General features: G+C 39.6%; 2 protein-coding genes across 2 annotated transcripts; one reads left to right on the top strand and one right to left on the bottom strand.

Moving 5' to 3' along the window:
* Positions 1-274: 274 nt before the first annotated feature.
* pmelb (premelanosome protein b) lies at positions 275-10066 on the bottom strand. The gene is made up of 12 exons (XM_083769195.1): positions 9959-10066; positions 8185-8280; positions 7811-7957; positions 7594-7722; positions 6382-6543; positions 5296-5631; positions 4821-5081; positions 3758-3883; positions 3533-3635; positions 2619-2824; positions 914-1004; positions 275-579 (listed from the first exon to the last, which is right to left on the bottom strand). The coding sequence occupies exons 1-12, from the start codon at positions 10014-10016 to the stop codon at positions 420-422; spliced, it is 1875 nt and encodes a 624-aa protein (XP_083625321.1). The 5' UTR covers positions 10017-10066; the 3' UTR covers positions 275-419.
* Positions 10067-11650: 1584 nt separating this feature from the next.
* On the top strand, positions 11651-18006 carry sarnp (SAP domain containing ribonucleoprotein). The gene is made up of 11 exons (XM_083770098.1): positions 11651-11694; positions 12674-12773; positions 12919-12962; positions 13068-13141; positions 15049-15100; positions 16131-16204; positions 16320-16357; positions 16496-16521; positions 16884-16952; positions 17318-17404; positions 17831-18006. Exons 1-11 carry the CDS (start codon positions 11662-11664, stop codon positions 17870-17872), a joined length of 639 nt encoding a protein of 212 aa, XP_083626224.1. The 5' UTR covers positions 11651-11661; the 3' UTR covers positions 17873-18006.
* The last annotated feature ends 496 nt before the right edge of the window (positions 18007-18502 follow it).

Genomic DNA, 18502 nt, shown 5'->3' with positions numbered 1-18502 from the left:
TGCTGAGGCCTGATAGGTAGGTCATGTCAGGTCTGGAGAAGGTCTTTATTGAGGGAAAGGAGGCAGTGATGGAGCCAACTCCTCTCAAATTCAGAACATCCCTCAAAGCATTGTGTTGAATTGAATATTTACTACTATTTTGTACATCAAAAATCACTAAAGTAAAACTGAGACAAATTTATTCGAAAAGGATAGGAAATACACTTGCCTCAATAGGTATAAAAATGAACTCTGTAGCCGCCTGAGACCATAAGCATTACTTCAGTAGGGGCAATTATCACTTGAAAGTGATTGAAAGTTAAAGAAAATAAGCCAATTCATAAACATTCGTGAAGGTTTACTTCAAAATGGGAATACAAGTATAAAAAACACATCCCAGGTGACATCCCATGTTGTTGAAAGTGGTGATTGGGGCTGATTTACACCAGCCTGTCCTGCAACAGTGGACAGCTGTCCACGGCACCGCGTCTGTTCACAAGGTTCCAGAACATTGCAGTCCCAGAACAGTTCTGAGTCTGGCTGGCCTGGGGCCCGGCAGCCACAACGTCCTCCTTGAGAGGACCATACGACTGGAATCGCCTATCGAAAGTGAAGGGAAAATAAATATAACATTGTCATAATGTCATTCTGAATTGTTGCAACCATACATCTAAATGTGTCCCAGGTTTTACAGCAAAACGGAAAACAAACGTACATGGACATTTTGAGACTAGGACATTACAAGCCAAACATACAAATACATAGTTATCTGTCTCTCTACTCACTCACGTATTGATCACTATGCATATACGTACAGCCCATCCACTTGTTCACATATTCAAACAGGTGATTATAAAGTCCAAAACTAATAAACACTTTATTCGAGGTGGTCGATCAAAAGACTTCATTATTTCTAACACAAGTCAGTTCTTACTTGTAAGAGAATGCCACTGTTGCTACTGCCATGGCAACCATCAAGACTCCCATCACCATGGCGAAGGTGCCAGATGAGAGCAGAGAAGAACCTAAAATGAGAAAGACTCTCCTATTATGATGCATATTTTCAGGTTTGCAATAATGTAGAAACAAATACTTAAAGCAGAAAAAAAGAAAATCAGAGAACGCAAAAGTGAACAATAAAAAAAACAAAAAAACAAAGAAATGTGAAAATAAAGGAAGGAAGATCAAAGTACACACATTCCTTTATCCAGCCACTGGCTCCAAATAAATGGAGAACCAATGTATAGCATTTGGTTAAGACAAATAGAGGCCGAAAGATGTTTATGTGACTTCGACCTTCTTCCAAACCCACTGCAAGTTGCATATTATTGGATGAGATTTCTCATCTGCCGTCAATCCGGCTGTGATGAGGTGAACAGGTTGTAGAGGCGCACATATAAGGATATGCTTTCAATAGGGAACCAAGGAGACACCCGCTCAGGGGGGCAATGACCAATGAGCCAAGTGCCGGAGACCAAAGGCGTAGTAATACAATAACAGATTTGGAATGCCAAGACCACCTTGATCTACCGGCCTTTTTTTTGAGTGGTGCAACCACTCCTACAACCAGCTTGCAATGTCCTCGCACGTGTCTGTGTGAGCATGAGTGCAATGTCCTCGCACCTGTTTGTGTGTCTGTGTGAGCATGAGTATGTGACTTAATAATAGCAGTAGGGGGCGCCAGAAACAGTGAGAGGGGTAGTGACTATAATGAGAGAGAGAGAGAGAGAGAGAGAGGGTGGGGGGGGGGGGGGGGGGGGGAATTGCACCACTCAGTTCACACGTGTGTGATTTTTTACTTCAATCTGGGACGTTTACCATTCCACAGGAATTTGTTGCACAATAGGTCGAATATTTAAGAAGAATAAATAAGTAATTGAATTTGGGTGCACAGTTCCTTTTTATGACATTGGCCTTACCCCACAGAGACAGGTGAAGAAGGAGAACGGACCACCTTTCTATGTCAGATTTAAAGTTATCTAAAATAGCCTCAAAATTGGCACCTATACGGTCAAACAGTTGCGGAGGTTATAAAACACCAAGATAAGACTTCCCTGTTTTAATACTGCTACAGTATTTAAGCAGACTAGAAATCATAACTATACACCAAAACTCTATACTTTACAATGGATTTATCATTTCAGCGTCATTAAGCGTGGTTTATGGACAGTGTTTTCAAACTGCTGGAAGTGTTCAGTCTAGCTAAATGAGCCTAATTAATGTGTTTTCCAGCTGAAAGTCCATCATGCAGAATGTCGACCGCATTGATGTCGACCGCACTTCTTTTTATCCTGACATTCCTGAGCGAGATCTTAAGATAATTAGAAATCATGTCCTTTCATCTATTCTACCGTCTGTCTATTTCACCTTAACCCCCGACTGCATTTGCATGACAGGATCATCTGACCAGGAATAACCTGGGGCCATTGGTACATACATGTCATAGATTTCTTGTGTCAAAATCGTTATGGAGATCGACCATACACCTTGCACGCTGAAAGGGTCGTGTTTTTCTAGGGATCCCTAGCAAATTAATGGAAACATTTAATTAAACATTTTATGCTCACCCTGTAGTTGACTTTATCGTAACTTAAGTTATATGTCCATTTCACCATGTAAGGGTTGTGCTACATACATACCCGTGCTGACGTTGACTTTAGCACTGGTGGCAGCCAGGCTGACATCATTGGTCATTGACACATTGATGCAGTAGACACCAGAGTCATTGAAGAAGTGACGTAACACGAACTGACACTCATTGGATGGTTCTACCATGTTGCACTCTGTGTGGATGGGCCTCAAACACTCAGCATCCAGAATCACACTACACACCTGTTTTGGAAGGCTGGAGAAAGAACATAGAAAAGACTGTACTTTATTATCATTACAATTCTACCAAACTTACCTGAATAACTGAAACAATCTTAGCTTAACAATAGGCTACTGTGTGATTTCAATTTATTTCATGAAACAATCTTTTCTCCATGCAGGGACACATTTTGGCCAGCCATTTCAAATAAAAACATAATTTATATAACCAGTATAACCAGTAAGACGCCCCCGAAGGGCGAGGTTGCGTGCACGCATCCGCCTGGGTGACGTGATGTCACGTGATGTCACGTGATGTCACAAGGCATGACCATATACGGAGGCGTGGGGTGACTAGCTAATGGACGGGATATTTTCATAGTAAATGCGACCGCAGTCGCAATAAAACTTTTATCAAAAATGTTCTACTGTATCTGACAAGTCCCTGCAAGTTGATTTTAATGTATTGAAATTAACGGAAAACATTGGCTTCCTTGATGACCACATAAAATGACGGTATGATTTGGAAAATTAGCAGTATTGTCAAGTACCGTATATACAGTGATTATTCAGTCATTACTATTATTAATAAGCTAAACATGTATGACACACCACTGGCATTGTCCTTTAGACTAGTTTTTGTAATTACCTGTTTTTACTTAACGTGAGGTTTGTAATATTATTATTAAGCTTCTCTCTTAAAGACCTGATTCAAGTTTTCAACTTATAATGCGGTAGTACTCACCTTCCCTGGCAAATAACTGTAAGATCCAACACCTTTCTCTCCGCTTTAGGTGTCATCATCACAGAATTGTCCATTTGCACTATCTCTACTTTCTCAATACCCTCTGAAAGCAAAGGCAGTATGGAGAAAGAGATTAATTGAACATCATATAAATGACCGTAGATGACCTCCATTTGATGTTTGTTTATCATTTTGGTGAACAGTCATAAACACAACTAAACTCACCAACCACTTCAATCCCGGTACAGAAGGAGCCATATCGATAAATCACACAGTCGTCATCTGACGATTTGTCATCTGCATCACGTTTCTTCACCACAACCACTGTAGCTTGGCCCATCAGAGTCCTCTCTGCACCGTATGGGAAAAATGCATTGTCATCGACCAGACAATCAACTGAAACAAACACACTTAAGCACAATAGAACAAATACATTTGAAGACAAACTTACTTTTATTACTTTGTTAGTTTACTTAACAGACGGGGACCATATACTGTACAATTAAGAGGAAAATTGCAACAGAGTTATTTTAGTCTGCAGTATAGCCTATCTACATTATCAAAAACATAGCATCAACCTATTTGTATTCAGGGGGGTAAAATAATGTCTTCTTTGGCCCTTGGTCGTGGAATGATCTACAGTCCAGACAAAAATTGGCTTTGAAAGTTCCCTTGAGAGGTTTCAAAAGGATCATCTTTGATGTGCAGTCCAACACCTGCACATGTTTGGATATGTAGGCTACTAGCCAATGTTCATGCCTATATTTTTTTATATCGGTTCAGATCGTGTAGATTGTGTATATGGTGTATTTTGCCCTGCTACTAAAAAGTAGGACAGGTGACTTGTTGTATTTATGCATAGGTACTTTAAGGTGTACCAGATCAGTGGCCTTGTGGTTAGAGTGTCTGCCCTGAGACTGGGAGGTCGGGGTTCGTACCAAAGACTCTAAAAACAGGACCCAGTGCCTCCCTGCTTGACACTCAGCATCAAGGGTTGGATTGGGGGGTAAGTCCCTGCGTCATGTCCAGGGGGTGTACTTGTACATCAAGCTGCCTCACGCTACAGAAACAGGAGATAGGCTCCTGCGCCTATGGGCCTCATGGCTCGGCAAGGCTACTTACTTTACTTTAAGGTGTATTATGGATGTTGTATTTGCTGGTTCAAAATGTAACATTGGCGATGTGGTATTGAAGTGTAATTTTATTTCTGCCTCTTGGCCCATGAAATTCCCACTTGTAAAAGAGACGCAGTCTCAAAGGTTAAAAAAAAAAAAAAAAAAACACTAACCTGCAACAGATCCAGTCCCAGCTTCACTGTTTGACCCAAGTGCCTTGGCGATGTTGGGATCAGTTGGCAGAGCAGGGTTGACGAGGGAGGAAGTCTTGTCCATCGTGTCTCTTTCCTGTGCAGGTTGAGCAGTAGATGGACTGGAGGCTTCCTCCTCTGTGTTATCTCCCTCTGTATCAGAGGGGCCTACTTTCACGGTCATCACTGACGCCCTGGTGGACACCGTCAAAGGAACTGCGGATGCCAACACAGCAGCGTTCACTGCAGACAGATCAGATTTGAAGTTGTAAGTCCAACACCTCTTTTCAGTGTGTTGTTGTACGTATGTGTACAAAAAGCACTAACAAACAGTTATGGCAAACTTAAAGTTGACGTATGACCATGTGTCGCTTGACACGGACATGCAACGAACTAACGAAGTACATATTGGGCTTTCGTTATAGGGTGTTCCAAACAATATAGACCTGTTTGTTACCTGTGGTTCCCAGGTCAGCAGGTGGCGGGCCAGGAGCCTGAGTGGGCTCAACAACCGGGGGATCACAGGCCTTGTCGGGGATGACCGCCTGGACCACCACGTGTGGCTTGAAAGAGCCAGGCCTAATGTAGGTGTGGGTGACCGACATCTCTCTGGTTATGAGGGCTCCGCTCGCGTCTCCAAAGTCCCAGTTGAAGGTGACGTCCGCGTCGCTCAGGTACTCACTGGGGTCGTGGAGAGTGACGGTGAAGGCGATGGCCCGGTTCTGGACAAAGCGCATGTCACCCGCCACGATGTCGTCCACTTGATCCAATGTCACGGCAAAGGGGATTTGATCTGCAAGACACAGTTGGGACACTCAGACCATAAGCTATATATCAACCTATTGTGTTCCAAACACTATAAAACCACGTTTTTTAAAAACATGAAATAAATTAACAAATACAAACTGTTGGATAAACAAATAGAAAACTGTGCATGGATCATACTAAATCATACTAGAATATAATTAGATCATACTAAACTTCTAAAAATCAAATATCAATTTAAACAATATATTTATTTACATTTTTTCAATTTTATAAAACATTAGTTATAGCTCTCTTGTTAATAAAATGTCCAGAAAAAACAAACATAACAGATACATAAATACAATACTAATACAATGACAACAAATAAATTAAAAATACAATCACAACAAACACAACTCAACAATCAAAAACAAAAAACAAATAAAACAGATATGGTCCCCATGTTCCTCCCCACATTACTGTGGATTATCTAATACAGGTCCTAATGGATTACTGTTCATAAAATCCATGAACTGTCCCCATATTTCTTGAAAGTCATCAGATCAGATCATTTAATGGCTAAAGTCAGTTTTTCTAGTGCAAGACAATTTGACAATTCTTTGCACCATTGCTTGATGTCTGGGTTTTTCCAAAAGAGTGCAATTGTGTGTTTAGCCTGTAGAAGAGAGTAAGTAATGATACTCTTCTTTTTACTAATAATTTTGAAGTTATTAGGAAACATACCCAAGATACACAGTTGTGGACAAATATATCAATATAAATTTGAATTATTAACCAGTGATGGAGAACTGAGTGGAGGCATATCCCAGAGGAATGAACTTCTGCTTGCTGCGGTAGTGATAGATGACAATGTCCATGGTGTAGGAACCCAAAGGGATATCGTCTGTGCTGATGGTCAGTGAGGAGGATGGACCATCTGACACCTGCCAGTACTGACCTGGTCAAAGACGACAAATACATCATGTGGATGAAGTGCACATATATCTACAAGCCAAATGGCCATCATGGCGGTAACAAGACAACTCACCCCGTTTCTGTTTTCCTCACAGAATTTTCCCCAGTGAGGGGTGGGAGAGGCTGGACAGCGGACGGCTGGACTTTGAATTTCTCTAACTATAAACTTTCATGACAGCAGACAGCCTAAGTACAAATATAATTTATGAAAAGCTACTACAGTGAAGTCTGTTCACAGAAGTTGTTGTAGGATATGTGGGGATTATCTGACGAGGTACTATTTGAGTGGGCAAAACCTTACATACTAAATTGTTTATAGGGTCAATATAGGTAAAATAATATAGCCTTTCCACAGGAGTATCTTTTTATATTTTTCCAAAAAGAATACAAACAGGCAGCCAATATAGCATATTACAAAGTTATCCCCCTCACTGGTGAAGATTCCGGGAGGAAAAACGGCCAAGCACCGGGGTGAGTTGTCCAGTATTCATGGCGCCATTGTGTATTAATTCACTCACTGTTACCGACACTCAGAAATAAGTACAATATAAATGCAATTGTGTTTAGTTCTATCCAGGAATTCAAGAATTATCCCGCCAGCCTTCATATATAGCCATGCAAATGTGACTCGGGCTGAATATATGCCTGATACTTATTCTACTGTGTGTGCCTTACCAGCGGTCAATTACCGCACATTATATTGCATACAAATAAACATGGATACATTCCATGTTTAAATAATTGACCTGTGTGAATGTGGTGTTGTGTTTCTAATGAAATAAAAAATATTAAATAAATGTTGTAGATTCTAATGCATGATATATTTTCTTCTTCATCTGAAAGGCATAGGCCCTTTGGTCTAACAAAGGCAAAGTTGAAGAGTTCATATGATCATATGAGCCCTATTAAGACTCTTGCACATAATCCATTCTGGGTCAAGTTTCAGGTCATGCCATGTGGTCTCTCTGACCCAAGGAAATATACATTGTTTAAATGTGATTTAGAATCTTAAGGAGAAGAAAGCCGCACTTACCCCATGTTTTCCATACATACACGTACGCAGGTGGCTTGTCCTTCTTAAACTGTGTGCCATCTGGGAAAACGTCTTCCCAGTCTATGTCCGGGGCTGGGTACACAGGCTCAGATTCATGATATTTAGTTCCTATAGCAATAAATAATGACATTAATGGTTACGGCCTGTTCAAGAATATGCAAAAAGGGATTGTTAAAGAAACGTGCGTGCGTATTACCATTGATCACACAGTCCTCAGCCCAGACAACCTGTCCGTTGGCCTGTACTTTCTGGTTGTGTGGAAACTCTAGGTCGATGGTGAAGGTCACCTTGGCTCCAGTCAGAGATGGAGCATCATTCCCCACGTTGAAAGTCACCCTTCCACCTGTAGAACAGCAGACAGGAAACAATTAACAACATAGTACATGACAGAGAATACAGCCTAACTAATTCTCTGTAAAACGTACGTGTTAGCTTGATGCCGAACAGATAATCAACAATGAATGGACAAACACCCACGCACGCACGCACGCACGCACGCACGCACGCACGCACACACACGCACACACACGAACACACACACACACACACACACATTTTATATTGGTATACCTTTCCAAGAGTCTTTGTAGCGAGCGTCTCCTTCTCTCCAGACTGGGTACATCTTCGAATTCCATGACGGATATCTTGTGAAGCGGTTTTTGGCCTCTGAAATACATTAAATAAATAAATAAAATAAATATTTAAATAGATAAATAAATGTAGCGCTCCCACCTGTACTCTGAGATGTATTTTCATGGCTGCGCTATAATTTATTTAAAGTGTCCAAATTGTATTCCCATACCAGGGAGGTATAATATATCAACAAATTCATCATTGCTTTTGTGGCTGAAGGTGCTGCTTGACTGTTGAAATTATAATCCAGTCCTCCAAATCCCTCTCATGTGATAGTCAGGTGTGTGTGCGCTGTGCGTGCATGTGTGTGCGCATGCGTGTGCGTGTGTGCGACCATGCGTGCGCGCATGCTCTCACATGGAAGCATTTGATTTTTTTTACAATAGATTAATTTGGATTAAAAGCAAAGAGGGACAATATTAAATTAACTGTAAACTGACAGATACTGACAGATTATTATTACTTATGGTTTGGCTTTAAGTTTGTCACAAGGTTGAACAGGAACACAAGCTATTTATTGATGAATTATTTCGTATGATGAATGTTATATTGAGTATAGGCATTGTAATGTGTCGCTGTTGGATGAAACACGATGAATTGTCCCTTTTCTCAGATAATGTTAACCTAATTGAAGCTGGTGCATCTGAATATGAATTTAAAAATCATCTGACAAAGATGAAAATAATTCTCTGCATGTTTTCTTTCACTCATGGTCCAGTGAATAGGCCTATCACATGGGAATGGCTTGAAACTACACAAACAGGCCTTGAAACTTCAAAAGGTGACCATACATTGTGTACATGGAGATTATAGGTTTCCGTATGAACAAAGCTAGAAGGCATTATTTTATTGTATGCACATTCATCATGTTGAATTTTTTATAAGAAACCTGTTTGTTTTAAAGGAACGTTTGACCTTTTAAAGAGACTATCCTTAATCCACAAGTAAAGATAGTTCCTGTTAAACTACAGTATTTAATTGCTTTGCAACTCTCAATTTTACAGTGTCTGTATGCATATGCTATGAGTTTATTACATACTTTTGGTTTTTCTGTGCATTTGAATTAAACAAAAAACATAGATCCTATAATCCTATCCTATAATTGAGACAAATATTTAACATTAAACAATACTATGTAGTACGTACACATTGTTTTCAAAATGATGAAAAACCAGCAGGAAGTCTTCTTTAATGGCTGTACAATAAAATCGTCAGTGATACTTTTTCCGTCTGTAACTCTGAGAGTGTACAATTGGACAATACGGGTCCATTTGGTTACATTTGAACAATCTCAGAGTTAAATGAATGAATGAAATATTGAGGATTTTCCTGCGGTAATGTGCCTTTATCTGGCTATAGATCTTGTACAGTCATCTCTGTAAGAACAGGATCAATGTCAATCATGGTACTATAATGATTCTGACTGGACCTATGAAATGCACACATTTTCTTTCTAAAATCACAGACCACAACAACCACGACCATCTGCTCTCACCAGAAAAGACGTGTCGGTTTTGCAGAGTTGCAATATTAGCAATAAAATATACAGCCCTCAAAAGGTGAATAAAAAAACCATACCAGAAATTGCTGTCATGTCAGAACCGAGTAGAAAGTACAAACAATTAGTATTTATAAGGGACCATTACCCATAAATACTGCATGCATTTTGCCTTCTATTTTAAAAAATGTGTTTAAAAGTGTCTATACTTACTTGCCACAGCACATGAAGCTACTGCCAGCAGCACCAAAGGTATAAGAGCCGTCCGCATTCTCGAGTGCTGCCTGAAATATCCCTTTTCTGAGTGCCAAGCCAGAGGAAATCAGCTTTATAAACTCTTTCAACTCTGACCTCACACAAATAATAGACCAAACCCCTTCAACGCTATGAAATTCTGTGAAATTCTGCGATGCCTCCTCCCATAAGATTTAGAGGCACCTATATAGTATAGTGTAGTGATTGTGTGTTTACAGTAGAAGTACTGTATGTGTCAGGGATTTTGTGGGTCATATAATCCCAGATATATACTGTACAGCACATGTACTGTATACATAAAGTACAGTAAAGCGAGCAGTGAAAAAAAAAGTGCTTTAATTCTCATAGGCTGAGGGGATCACAAGATTTAGTTAAACGTGAATACATTATACACTTAGAGACTACATACAATTTGAAAATGATACAGCCTCAAATGTGAGCACTGACTTGCTTCCTTTGTATCAATAATTATAGTGTGTTGGATACTGATCTATTCATTAATATTTTTTACAGAGTTGATACTTTTTAATGAAAACGTGATATTAAATCTATACTGAAAGAGACAAGCTCAACATAACAGAACAGAAGATTGATTCAAATATTCTTTCTGAAAATATGAATATAGCGTCCTAAAATCTAAAAAAAAAAAAATCATCTGATCTATTTTGGACTGTCTCTTAAAGTATTAATTAATTTGTTGTAACCTATATCTACAAAGCAATTGGTTTGAAATGATTTACTTAAGCGATTCTACAACATTAAGACATGTAGTAATGCCTGTCTTTTAGATGTATGTAGCGCTGGCTGGTATGGAGCCAGTAGTACGGTCACTGTGTCATTACAACTATAAGTCACACAACACTGCTAACTAAGAGAAGGAAGGAATGCAATGCTAATAAGGATTATTGAAACACTTGTGACTCCCTAAATTCATCCGGCTTTGCCCTACAACCCAAAGAACTATAAGTCACTGTGTTTTTATGTGTCTTAAATTTGACGGCAAACCGTGACACCGTTTAAAGCTATTTAAAACAATGTCAGCCTTCACAACATATCCTATTCCAATCCGTTTCATCATTCATGAATGCCAAATGAACCTTGAACGTTCATTCGCCCACATTTTCATAACTTACCCATCATTTATTTTTGAAGTGCTGAATTTGTCGGACAAATTAAATACATGTATCTTCTATTTCTCGACAATACAATCATTGTTTAAAGTTTTGTTTTAAAAAAATCCAATCCAATTAATAAAGATAATTGCATTTCAACAGGCACACGAGCTTAAAAGATTAGGCCTACCTTTGTCCCTGGGTGACAGTCTTGTACAGACAACCTCGTCTATATAATTTAATTATATAGGCAGAGCAGAAGAGAGCCAAGTTCATTTTGTGAATATCTTAAACACTTTGTTATTGTAGCCTATGTGAAAGCTATAATGAGTTTCCTTGTGTTTTAGAAATGATAATACAAAAAATGTTTACTCAAAGCTGTGCTTAGTGAAAATATATTACTTATATATTATTATAACGTTCACTGTAGTTTTGGATTGCCCGTCTTTCCAGTAGGTGGCAGTGTGAAATATTGCATTGTAGCGAAAGGTATCAGAAGTAGAAGAGGCCCATCTTGATTGGCGGAAGACATTTCATCAACAAAGAAAGATGGCTGAAGTAATAGAGCTCCAGAAGCTTAAGGTTTGTAATAGATATGTCTAGTTTTTTCAATAATAGTCGGTTTGTTCCAGGATGAAAAAAAATAACTTGTGCCTAGTGTTAGTCACCGTGTAGAGGACCGTAATGTAATCAATTCGATACATGCTGTTTTTATTGATAAAAAAGACGGACGCGCGTGTTCATGGCGCTTGTTCGGCTAACGTAGCTAGCTAACATACAGTATGTGTGCCGTGCATATTTATTCTAAAGGGCTGTGGATGATGGATTGTTGTGAGATGCAATGTATCCGGAAAACTACCTCCGTACTCTCTTTCGTTTGTGGCAGATGCTTTTTTACGAGTTAATTTAACGTTAAAGGTCGTAACTAGGTCCTTAGCTCTCAGGGTTGAATGGATGCATTTCCGGTGAGGATTTTATTGTGTGGTTAGTGGTGTGATACTATGTAGTATGTATTCACGTGTCTTGAGATAAACTAATATGACTTAATGTTGAATGGTTTTAGTAGCTTGTAGCTACCAGATTACTTATTAACTAGCCGCAATTTGCAACACTTTAAAACAAACACAAATGGTTGAATCTAGAGTTACTGCATTGCGTGCCGTGCGTACTGCGTACCTGTTTCCAGTTTGCACTTTGCACATAATGCAGAAGCACGATGCGTTAATGGAAACGAGTGCTTCCAAACTGTCTCCCAACACAATATTCAAATGCACGGAATTTCTTGACAAAGTAGCTTATAAATTATAACATGTCTACGGTGGATTTTTATGAAACAAACGCTTGAAAGAGGATAATTCAAGCTTGCCTTCGGCTGTAGTGCCAATGTTGAGTTTAACGTTGTTTAATTCAAGCAGATCAGATTTCTTCTATTTGGATCAATGGGCTGCCAATGGAGGGGGTTGCAACTCTAGATTCAACCAATTGTTAAAAAAAATGTAGTGTTGCAAATTGCGGCTAGCTATTAACCATTCTCTGTTCCTCTTTGTCTCTGTCCCCATAGCTTGCTGAGCTGAGGCAGGAGTGTGAGGCCAGGGGTCTGGACAGTAAGGGAAACAAAGGTGAACTCATTGCCCGACTTCAAGCTTATCTGGAAGAGCATGGTGAGGCTAAATGCTGCGATTTGCAGAAACTATTAACATTTGTGGTGTTCTCTTTTAATTTCTTCTCTTTTGTTTCTTAATTTGGACTAAAATATCTACCTCACCTCATTCTGTCATTCTGTTTATTTTTTTAATTCCCAAACAGAGGAAGACGTGGATGTAGATGATGTTTTGGCGGAAGACACAGAGGTACATTTCTAGACACTGAGACTTAATGCTTTTTCAGAATTTGTTCCTCTTGGTTAGATTGTGCTCTTTGTCAAAATGTGACTAATGGCGTGATCTTTTCTTAAGGACTTGGATAAAGTTGAAGGTGCTGCCGACTTGAAAAACAACAAGGAGGTTCCTCAATCTGATGATAGTGAGACGTGAGTAGTTTATTTTTTATTTTGTATTATAATTCTGACCAGGGATGTAATCGTAGACCATTTTTACACAATCATTCCCGGGATTCCTTCAAAATAGGATCTCTGGCTGCTTTTACGCAAAAATAAAAAAGTATATTATTCTCTCGCCTGATATCATTGATGATGCGCTAGGACGTGTACACATGTCCTATGCAATCGATTGGATTCCCTATGACGTTTCCAGAAGTCCTACGGATGGAATGTGTTAAGATAATAATATATATAATATTATATATAATTTCCTCTCCCTTGGGTGAAGGTAGATTTTCAGGCCTGTTTTTAAAAGTAATTTGCATTTTTTGAGGGAGGGGGGTCATGGCATTCCACACTTGGGTGGCGGTGCTGTAGAAGGAGAATTTACCCATATATTTGTTTTGAAAATGGGTGGTACCAGATTGTTGTTCTCGCTCCCTCTAGTATTGTGGCTGTGGGTGTTGCTCATGTTTTTGAGGTAGTTAGTCAGGTATGCAGGTATTGAGGGCAAGGTTGCATTTACAAATTTGAAGGTCAAGCTAATTTTCAATTGCCTAACACAACAGATGCGCCAGCATATTTCAAAATATAGGTGCTAGAGTGCCAGCAGATATTGCAGTTTTTACTCTGGAAAGCCTTCCATTCCCCCCCCCCCCAAAACCGGGAGGCATAATCTTCCATTCTTAACCTCGCGCTGGTCAAGCTAAAGTCTCTCTAGAAGCGTTAATATTCCAAACGAGAGGCATGCTGAAGTCAGAAATGAAGACGGAACATCGCCCATCAAAACCATGGAGAGTTCCCTAGATTAGGAGATACGACCCATTCTTTTAGAACTGCAAACAAGGAAGTGAACAGAAGTGCGCATGTGCAAATCAACAAGGAGTACATTGCAGAAGGAGAGGCCTCTCCTTCTGCAATGTACTCCTTGTTGATCAATAAAAAGGCCAAAGGATGCCTATACACTAGCCTGGCTTTAGGCCAGCCTCATAGCGGGGATTCACTGAAGATTCCTCCCCGCATATGAGTCTGGAGTTGGGCCCATAGGCAGCATGAAAAGTGGGCGTTAGTAGTTGCCTTGACATCAGAAGGGGGCTTCGGTCTACCACAATTAGAATTGTCCTTAAGTTATCCTATTGGCGCGATTGTCTGCCAGGAGGTCATGTACTCGGACCAGCTTGGCTTCAGATCAAGAGAGCTTCAGTGGGGGCTAACTCTTTGCCTGCTCTACTAATAACTCAGCTAAACGTAAATTACCATCCTACATAGCCAACCCGATTATACTTGACTCTTTTAAAATCTGGAAACAAATTCAGTCATTTCTTAATCTGCCCATTTTGTCACCCGAATCCGCGTGTGCATATTTATAATCTGCCCGTTATCCGACCGCATAATTCATTATTCCAATTTATAAATCCGCAACCACCCGTGGACAAAGCCAACTCGTTGTGACAAATCATGACAATAAACACAATGTTTTGGGCAGATCAAAGAATTAGTAAGAAGAATAAAGGCAGGGTACAACACTTTGTTTTGTTTTTCTTCTTACTAATTATTTTATCTGCCCAAAACATTGTGTTTATTGTCATGTTTTGTCACAACAAGAGTTGGCTTTGTCCGCGGCATAAACGTCTTTAAATAAATAATTTTTGAAATGTCTATGGGGGAAATTAATTGGGAATTATTTCCTGGGCCCTCGTCGTTCTGAAAGTGGGTGGGACTGCGACACTGTAGATTAGAACTAGTTTGCAAAAACATTATTGTCTTTAGTAGCATACAAAATGAATTTGCTACCTAGTACCTATATATATTATTATTATACTGGGTTTCCTATGCATCAATTTAACAACCCATCTTTATGTATTCTTTCTCTTTTCTTTTTATTTTGTTTCCCTCAGGCCTGAGGATAAGAAAGTGGTGAAAATATCTGCTCCAGAATCTTCCAGTGAGGTATTAATTACATTTATTTCTAAAATATATTAACACATTGACTGTCAGAGTTTCTCTAGAACAGAGAAGAACATAACAGAATAATTTTGGAATATATACCTATACTGTAGGTGTAGGTCTTTTCTTAGTTGCAATAAGACTTGCCAGAAGGGGAGTTTTGGACAATAACCCTAACTATTGAAAAATAGCAGATCTACAAGCTCATACCGCAGCACCGAGGTCTGTAGATCTGCTATTTTTTATTTATTTGTGAAAATGTGGCACAAATCTGTGAATATATTCTTTCACAGCTAACGTTTTTAACTCAAATCTTTGCTTCTGGGGGGGTCGGTGGCCAAATACAAATTCTGGGGCTCCTTGACATGAAATAGTTTAACCCATTCTGACCTGAGATCAGATTCATACGAGGTTTCCACTGGACACACACTGGTCTGATGAACCCATTCTGACCTGAGATCAGATTCAAAAAATGTCAGTCGTTCTTCGATTCTTCAAAAAATAGCAGACCAATAGGTAAAGCACGACATGATGCTAACACCAAAACGGGTTCCCGTTCAGAATGGGTTAAGAACCACTGATGTAGAAACATTGGTTTTTCAGAAAACTGTCATGATTTAGAAGACTTAGAATCGGTCAGGTCTAAATGGGATAATGTATCATGACCAGCAAATGCTGCATCTTTCAAAAATCTAGTCGAAAGTTGGTCTGTGCTCTTTATGCTTTATTATGATCCCCATTAGCTGCCTTCCACAAACTGGTCAAGTGACTTAACGATCAACCTTTCAGGAGGGCTCTGCCAAATGTTTGTTTAGTTTTGGGCTTTCAGCAGCACACATTTGTTGTATTTATGCTCATAGCCTCTATCGGTTGGTTGAATCCAGTCACGTTTATTCTGGTCATTTAACCAGATTGGTACCACTTTGATACATGATATCAAAGTGTCAAAAAGATCAGCAATTGCAATTTGCACTTACAATTTCAATGCATGTATGTGCTCCTACCCAATGTCAAATTTAACTTCTATCTTCAGAAAATGCTGAAAAGAGCTGAGCGTTTCAACATGCCTGCAACAGCTGAAAGCAAGAAGGCTGTTCGTGCTGCAAGGTCAGTTCGTTGTGCTGTTTGCATGTTGAAAATGTTGAGATATGATCCCGCTCTACATTTTAATTAAGCTACATTTATATCGCTTGCTGAAATTAATGCACTCTCGTGTGTTTAGGTTTGGGTTACCTGCCGATGCTAAAGATCCTTCTCCAGGTTTGTGAATCAAACAGCTTTTTGTTATTATCCTTATAGTATAACCTTTGACGTGTACCACCTGTACTGTTAACACAATTTCTAATAAAGTACTCAATCAATCACTTGATCAATAAATCTTCTTTCTCTCCCTCACAGGTGTCCTTGTAAACAGTAAAGCTGGTGTAAGTCTTTTTTAGATTTGTTCTTAAAATGTAGCTGCTGTATGTTTCTTAAAGGTATATTCAGTGATTTTGCTCAAAAAACCTTAGGTTTCGTTTTTGGCTGTGGGACCCAGGCTTTCGTCCAATCAGGATAGAGAGTAAAAAACGAAACCTAAGGTTTTTTGACCCCCAGGGGTTAACTGGGGACAGGGAGGAACTCCTTATATGGCCAGCACACTCTATAGTAGGGAGGATTATCACAACAAAACAAAAAAATAAGTGATATTTGAATTAAGTGAAATCACTGAATATACCTTTAAGTCAAACGGTACCTAATGAAGAAACAACAGTGTCTAATGATGTGTTCTCCCTTTGTCTTGAAGGTGAACATAGATCAGCTGAAGAAGAGGGCAGAAAGATTTGGTGTGAACGTTTCTTCGACTGCACAAAAGGTAACTAAATGCATAACCACGGGAGGTTTAGGCCTGGGCTTACACCTATATGGATCTCTGTAGTCATGCGAAACGGAGCTTTAGAGAAACTACGACGTCGCCGCTCATTAGTGCATATCATTTTTTGTATAGCTTTTCTGCTGTTTTAGGTTGTAGCGGAAAAGAGGGTGGGGGGGGGGGGGGGGAAGAGGGAGAGAGACACGTGGCAAAGGCTGTCGGGATTGCAAGTCTAAGTGTCCGGGCCTGCAGTGTTTACCTTGACAAGGATGAACTGGATTAAACAAGTCAGTTGGTACCAATGATTGGCCATAGAAGGTGTTAAAATGGTCAGCCATTTTCATGATTGCTACTTCTGTGATTTCCAGGTTGAAGAGGATGAGAAGCTGAAGAAAAGGAAGGAGAGGTTTGGAATCGCGACAGGTGCGGCTGCAGTTGTCGCAGGAGATACTGAGGTAGCTTTCTCTTCCTTTTCATACCTTTCAATAGATTAGGTCAAAGTGAAGTCAAATTTGTACTCCATAGTACTATGGTGTCCCTTGCCAACAAGAACTGATCTACAAGCTAACAACGCCTTACATCGCAATACGTTTACAATTTACGCATTTAGCAGACGCTCTTATTCAGAGTAACTTACATGCGCGAGATCTGAATAAGCAGAGGAAGCATAATCTCTAGCCAAGGAAGGGGGTTGGGCATGGACATTTTGGCTGGTTGAAGACCATGTGTGCACTGCACTCCTTGTAGATCAGGTCTTTTTGGCAAGTGACACCCTCACGGTAGAGTATAAAATTAAGTGTAACTATCTTTGATGTCTGGACCTCATGACGGCATATTGTTGTTTTTGTCTCCCCCATTCCCCCTTCTCCCCTCCCCCACAGGCAAAGAAAATGAAGCGAGCTGAAAGATTTGGAAAAGACTAAGTGTAAATAACCTGCGTTAGATTTTATTGCTTTTGTCTTGTTTTGAAACATTTTCATCACTGTATTCCGCTTCATTTACCTGTCCATTTTTGTAACATTTTTGTGATGTAAAATAAATTGTTTTCAGATTTTCACTTCTTTGCTGTCCTGGTTAAATATATATTTGTCTGCATAGTATTCATTTGGTATAACCTACTACCAGTAAGGCTTGTTATTGATTTGAACGACACCAAAAGATGTAATATCGGAACCCAAAAAACAGTATGGTGAATGGTGATACCATTTATCCAGAGAATGTGCACTGACTGCACTCGGGACTAACTGGAAAGATCTGCACAGGAAAGTGAAATCAATTGTTGCGTTTTATCCATAATTCCTCCAGCGGACCTGTCAAGTGGCCAGTTGTATATGAAAGGTGGTACTGGGTAGCTCTCAGGCGTTTGTAATTTACTGGGTGTAAAGCAGCACTGGAAACTGGCTGTAAAAGCATTTGTGCTCAGCAAACTAGTGCTGCACGATTCTTGCTCAAATGTGAATCTCGATTTTCAATTCCTCCACAAGAATTGAGATCACGATATCATGCAATTCTCATTTTTTCATTTATTAAAAAAAAACAAGCGTTGCTCAAAT

This window comes from Protomyctophum parallelum (genome assembly GCF_964188405.1).
Source record: "Protomyctophum parallelum genome assembly, chromosome: 7".
NCBI lineage: Eukaryota > Metazoa > Chordata > Actinopteri > Myctophiformes > Myctophidae > Protomyctophum > Protomyctophum parallelum.
The sequence above is the reverse complement of the archived record's forward strand: the minus strand, read 5'-3'. Positions and strand labels throughout refer to the sequence as shown.

Coding starts and splice junctions, on each gene's coding strand:
- pmelb (XM_083769195.1), bottom strand. CDS start 10,016: ATGCGGACGGCTCTTATACCTTTGGTGCTGCTGGCAGTAGCTTCATGT. Junction 5,082..5,295: donor TGCTGACCTGGGAACCACAG/GTAACAAACAGG, acceptor ATCTGTCTGCAG/TGAACGCTGCTGTGTTGGCA. Junction 580..913: donor ACAGTGGCATTCTCTTACAA/GTAAGAACTGAC, acceptor CACTTTCGATAG/GCGATTCCAGTCGTATGGTC.
- sarnp (XM_083770098.1), top strand. CDS start 11,662: ATGGCTGAAGTAATAGAGCTCCAGAAGCTTAAG. Junction 16,358..16,495: donor TGCTAAAGATCCTTCTCCAG/GTTTGTGAATCA, acceptor TCTCCCTCACAG/GTGTCCTTGTAAACAGTAAA. Junction 16,953..17,317: donor TTTCTTCGACTGCACAAAAG/GTAACTAAATGC, acceptor TGTGATTTCCAG/GTTGAAGAGGATGAGAAGCT.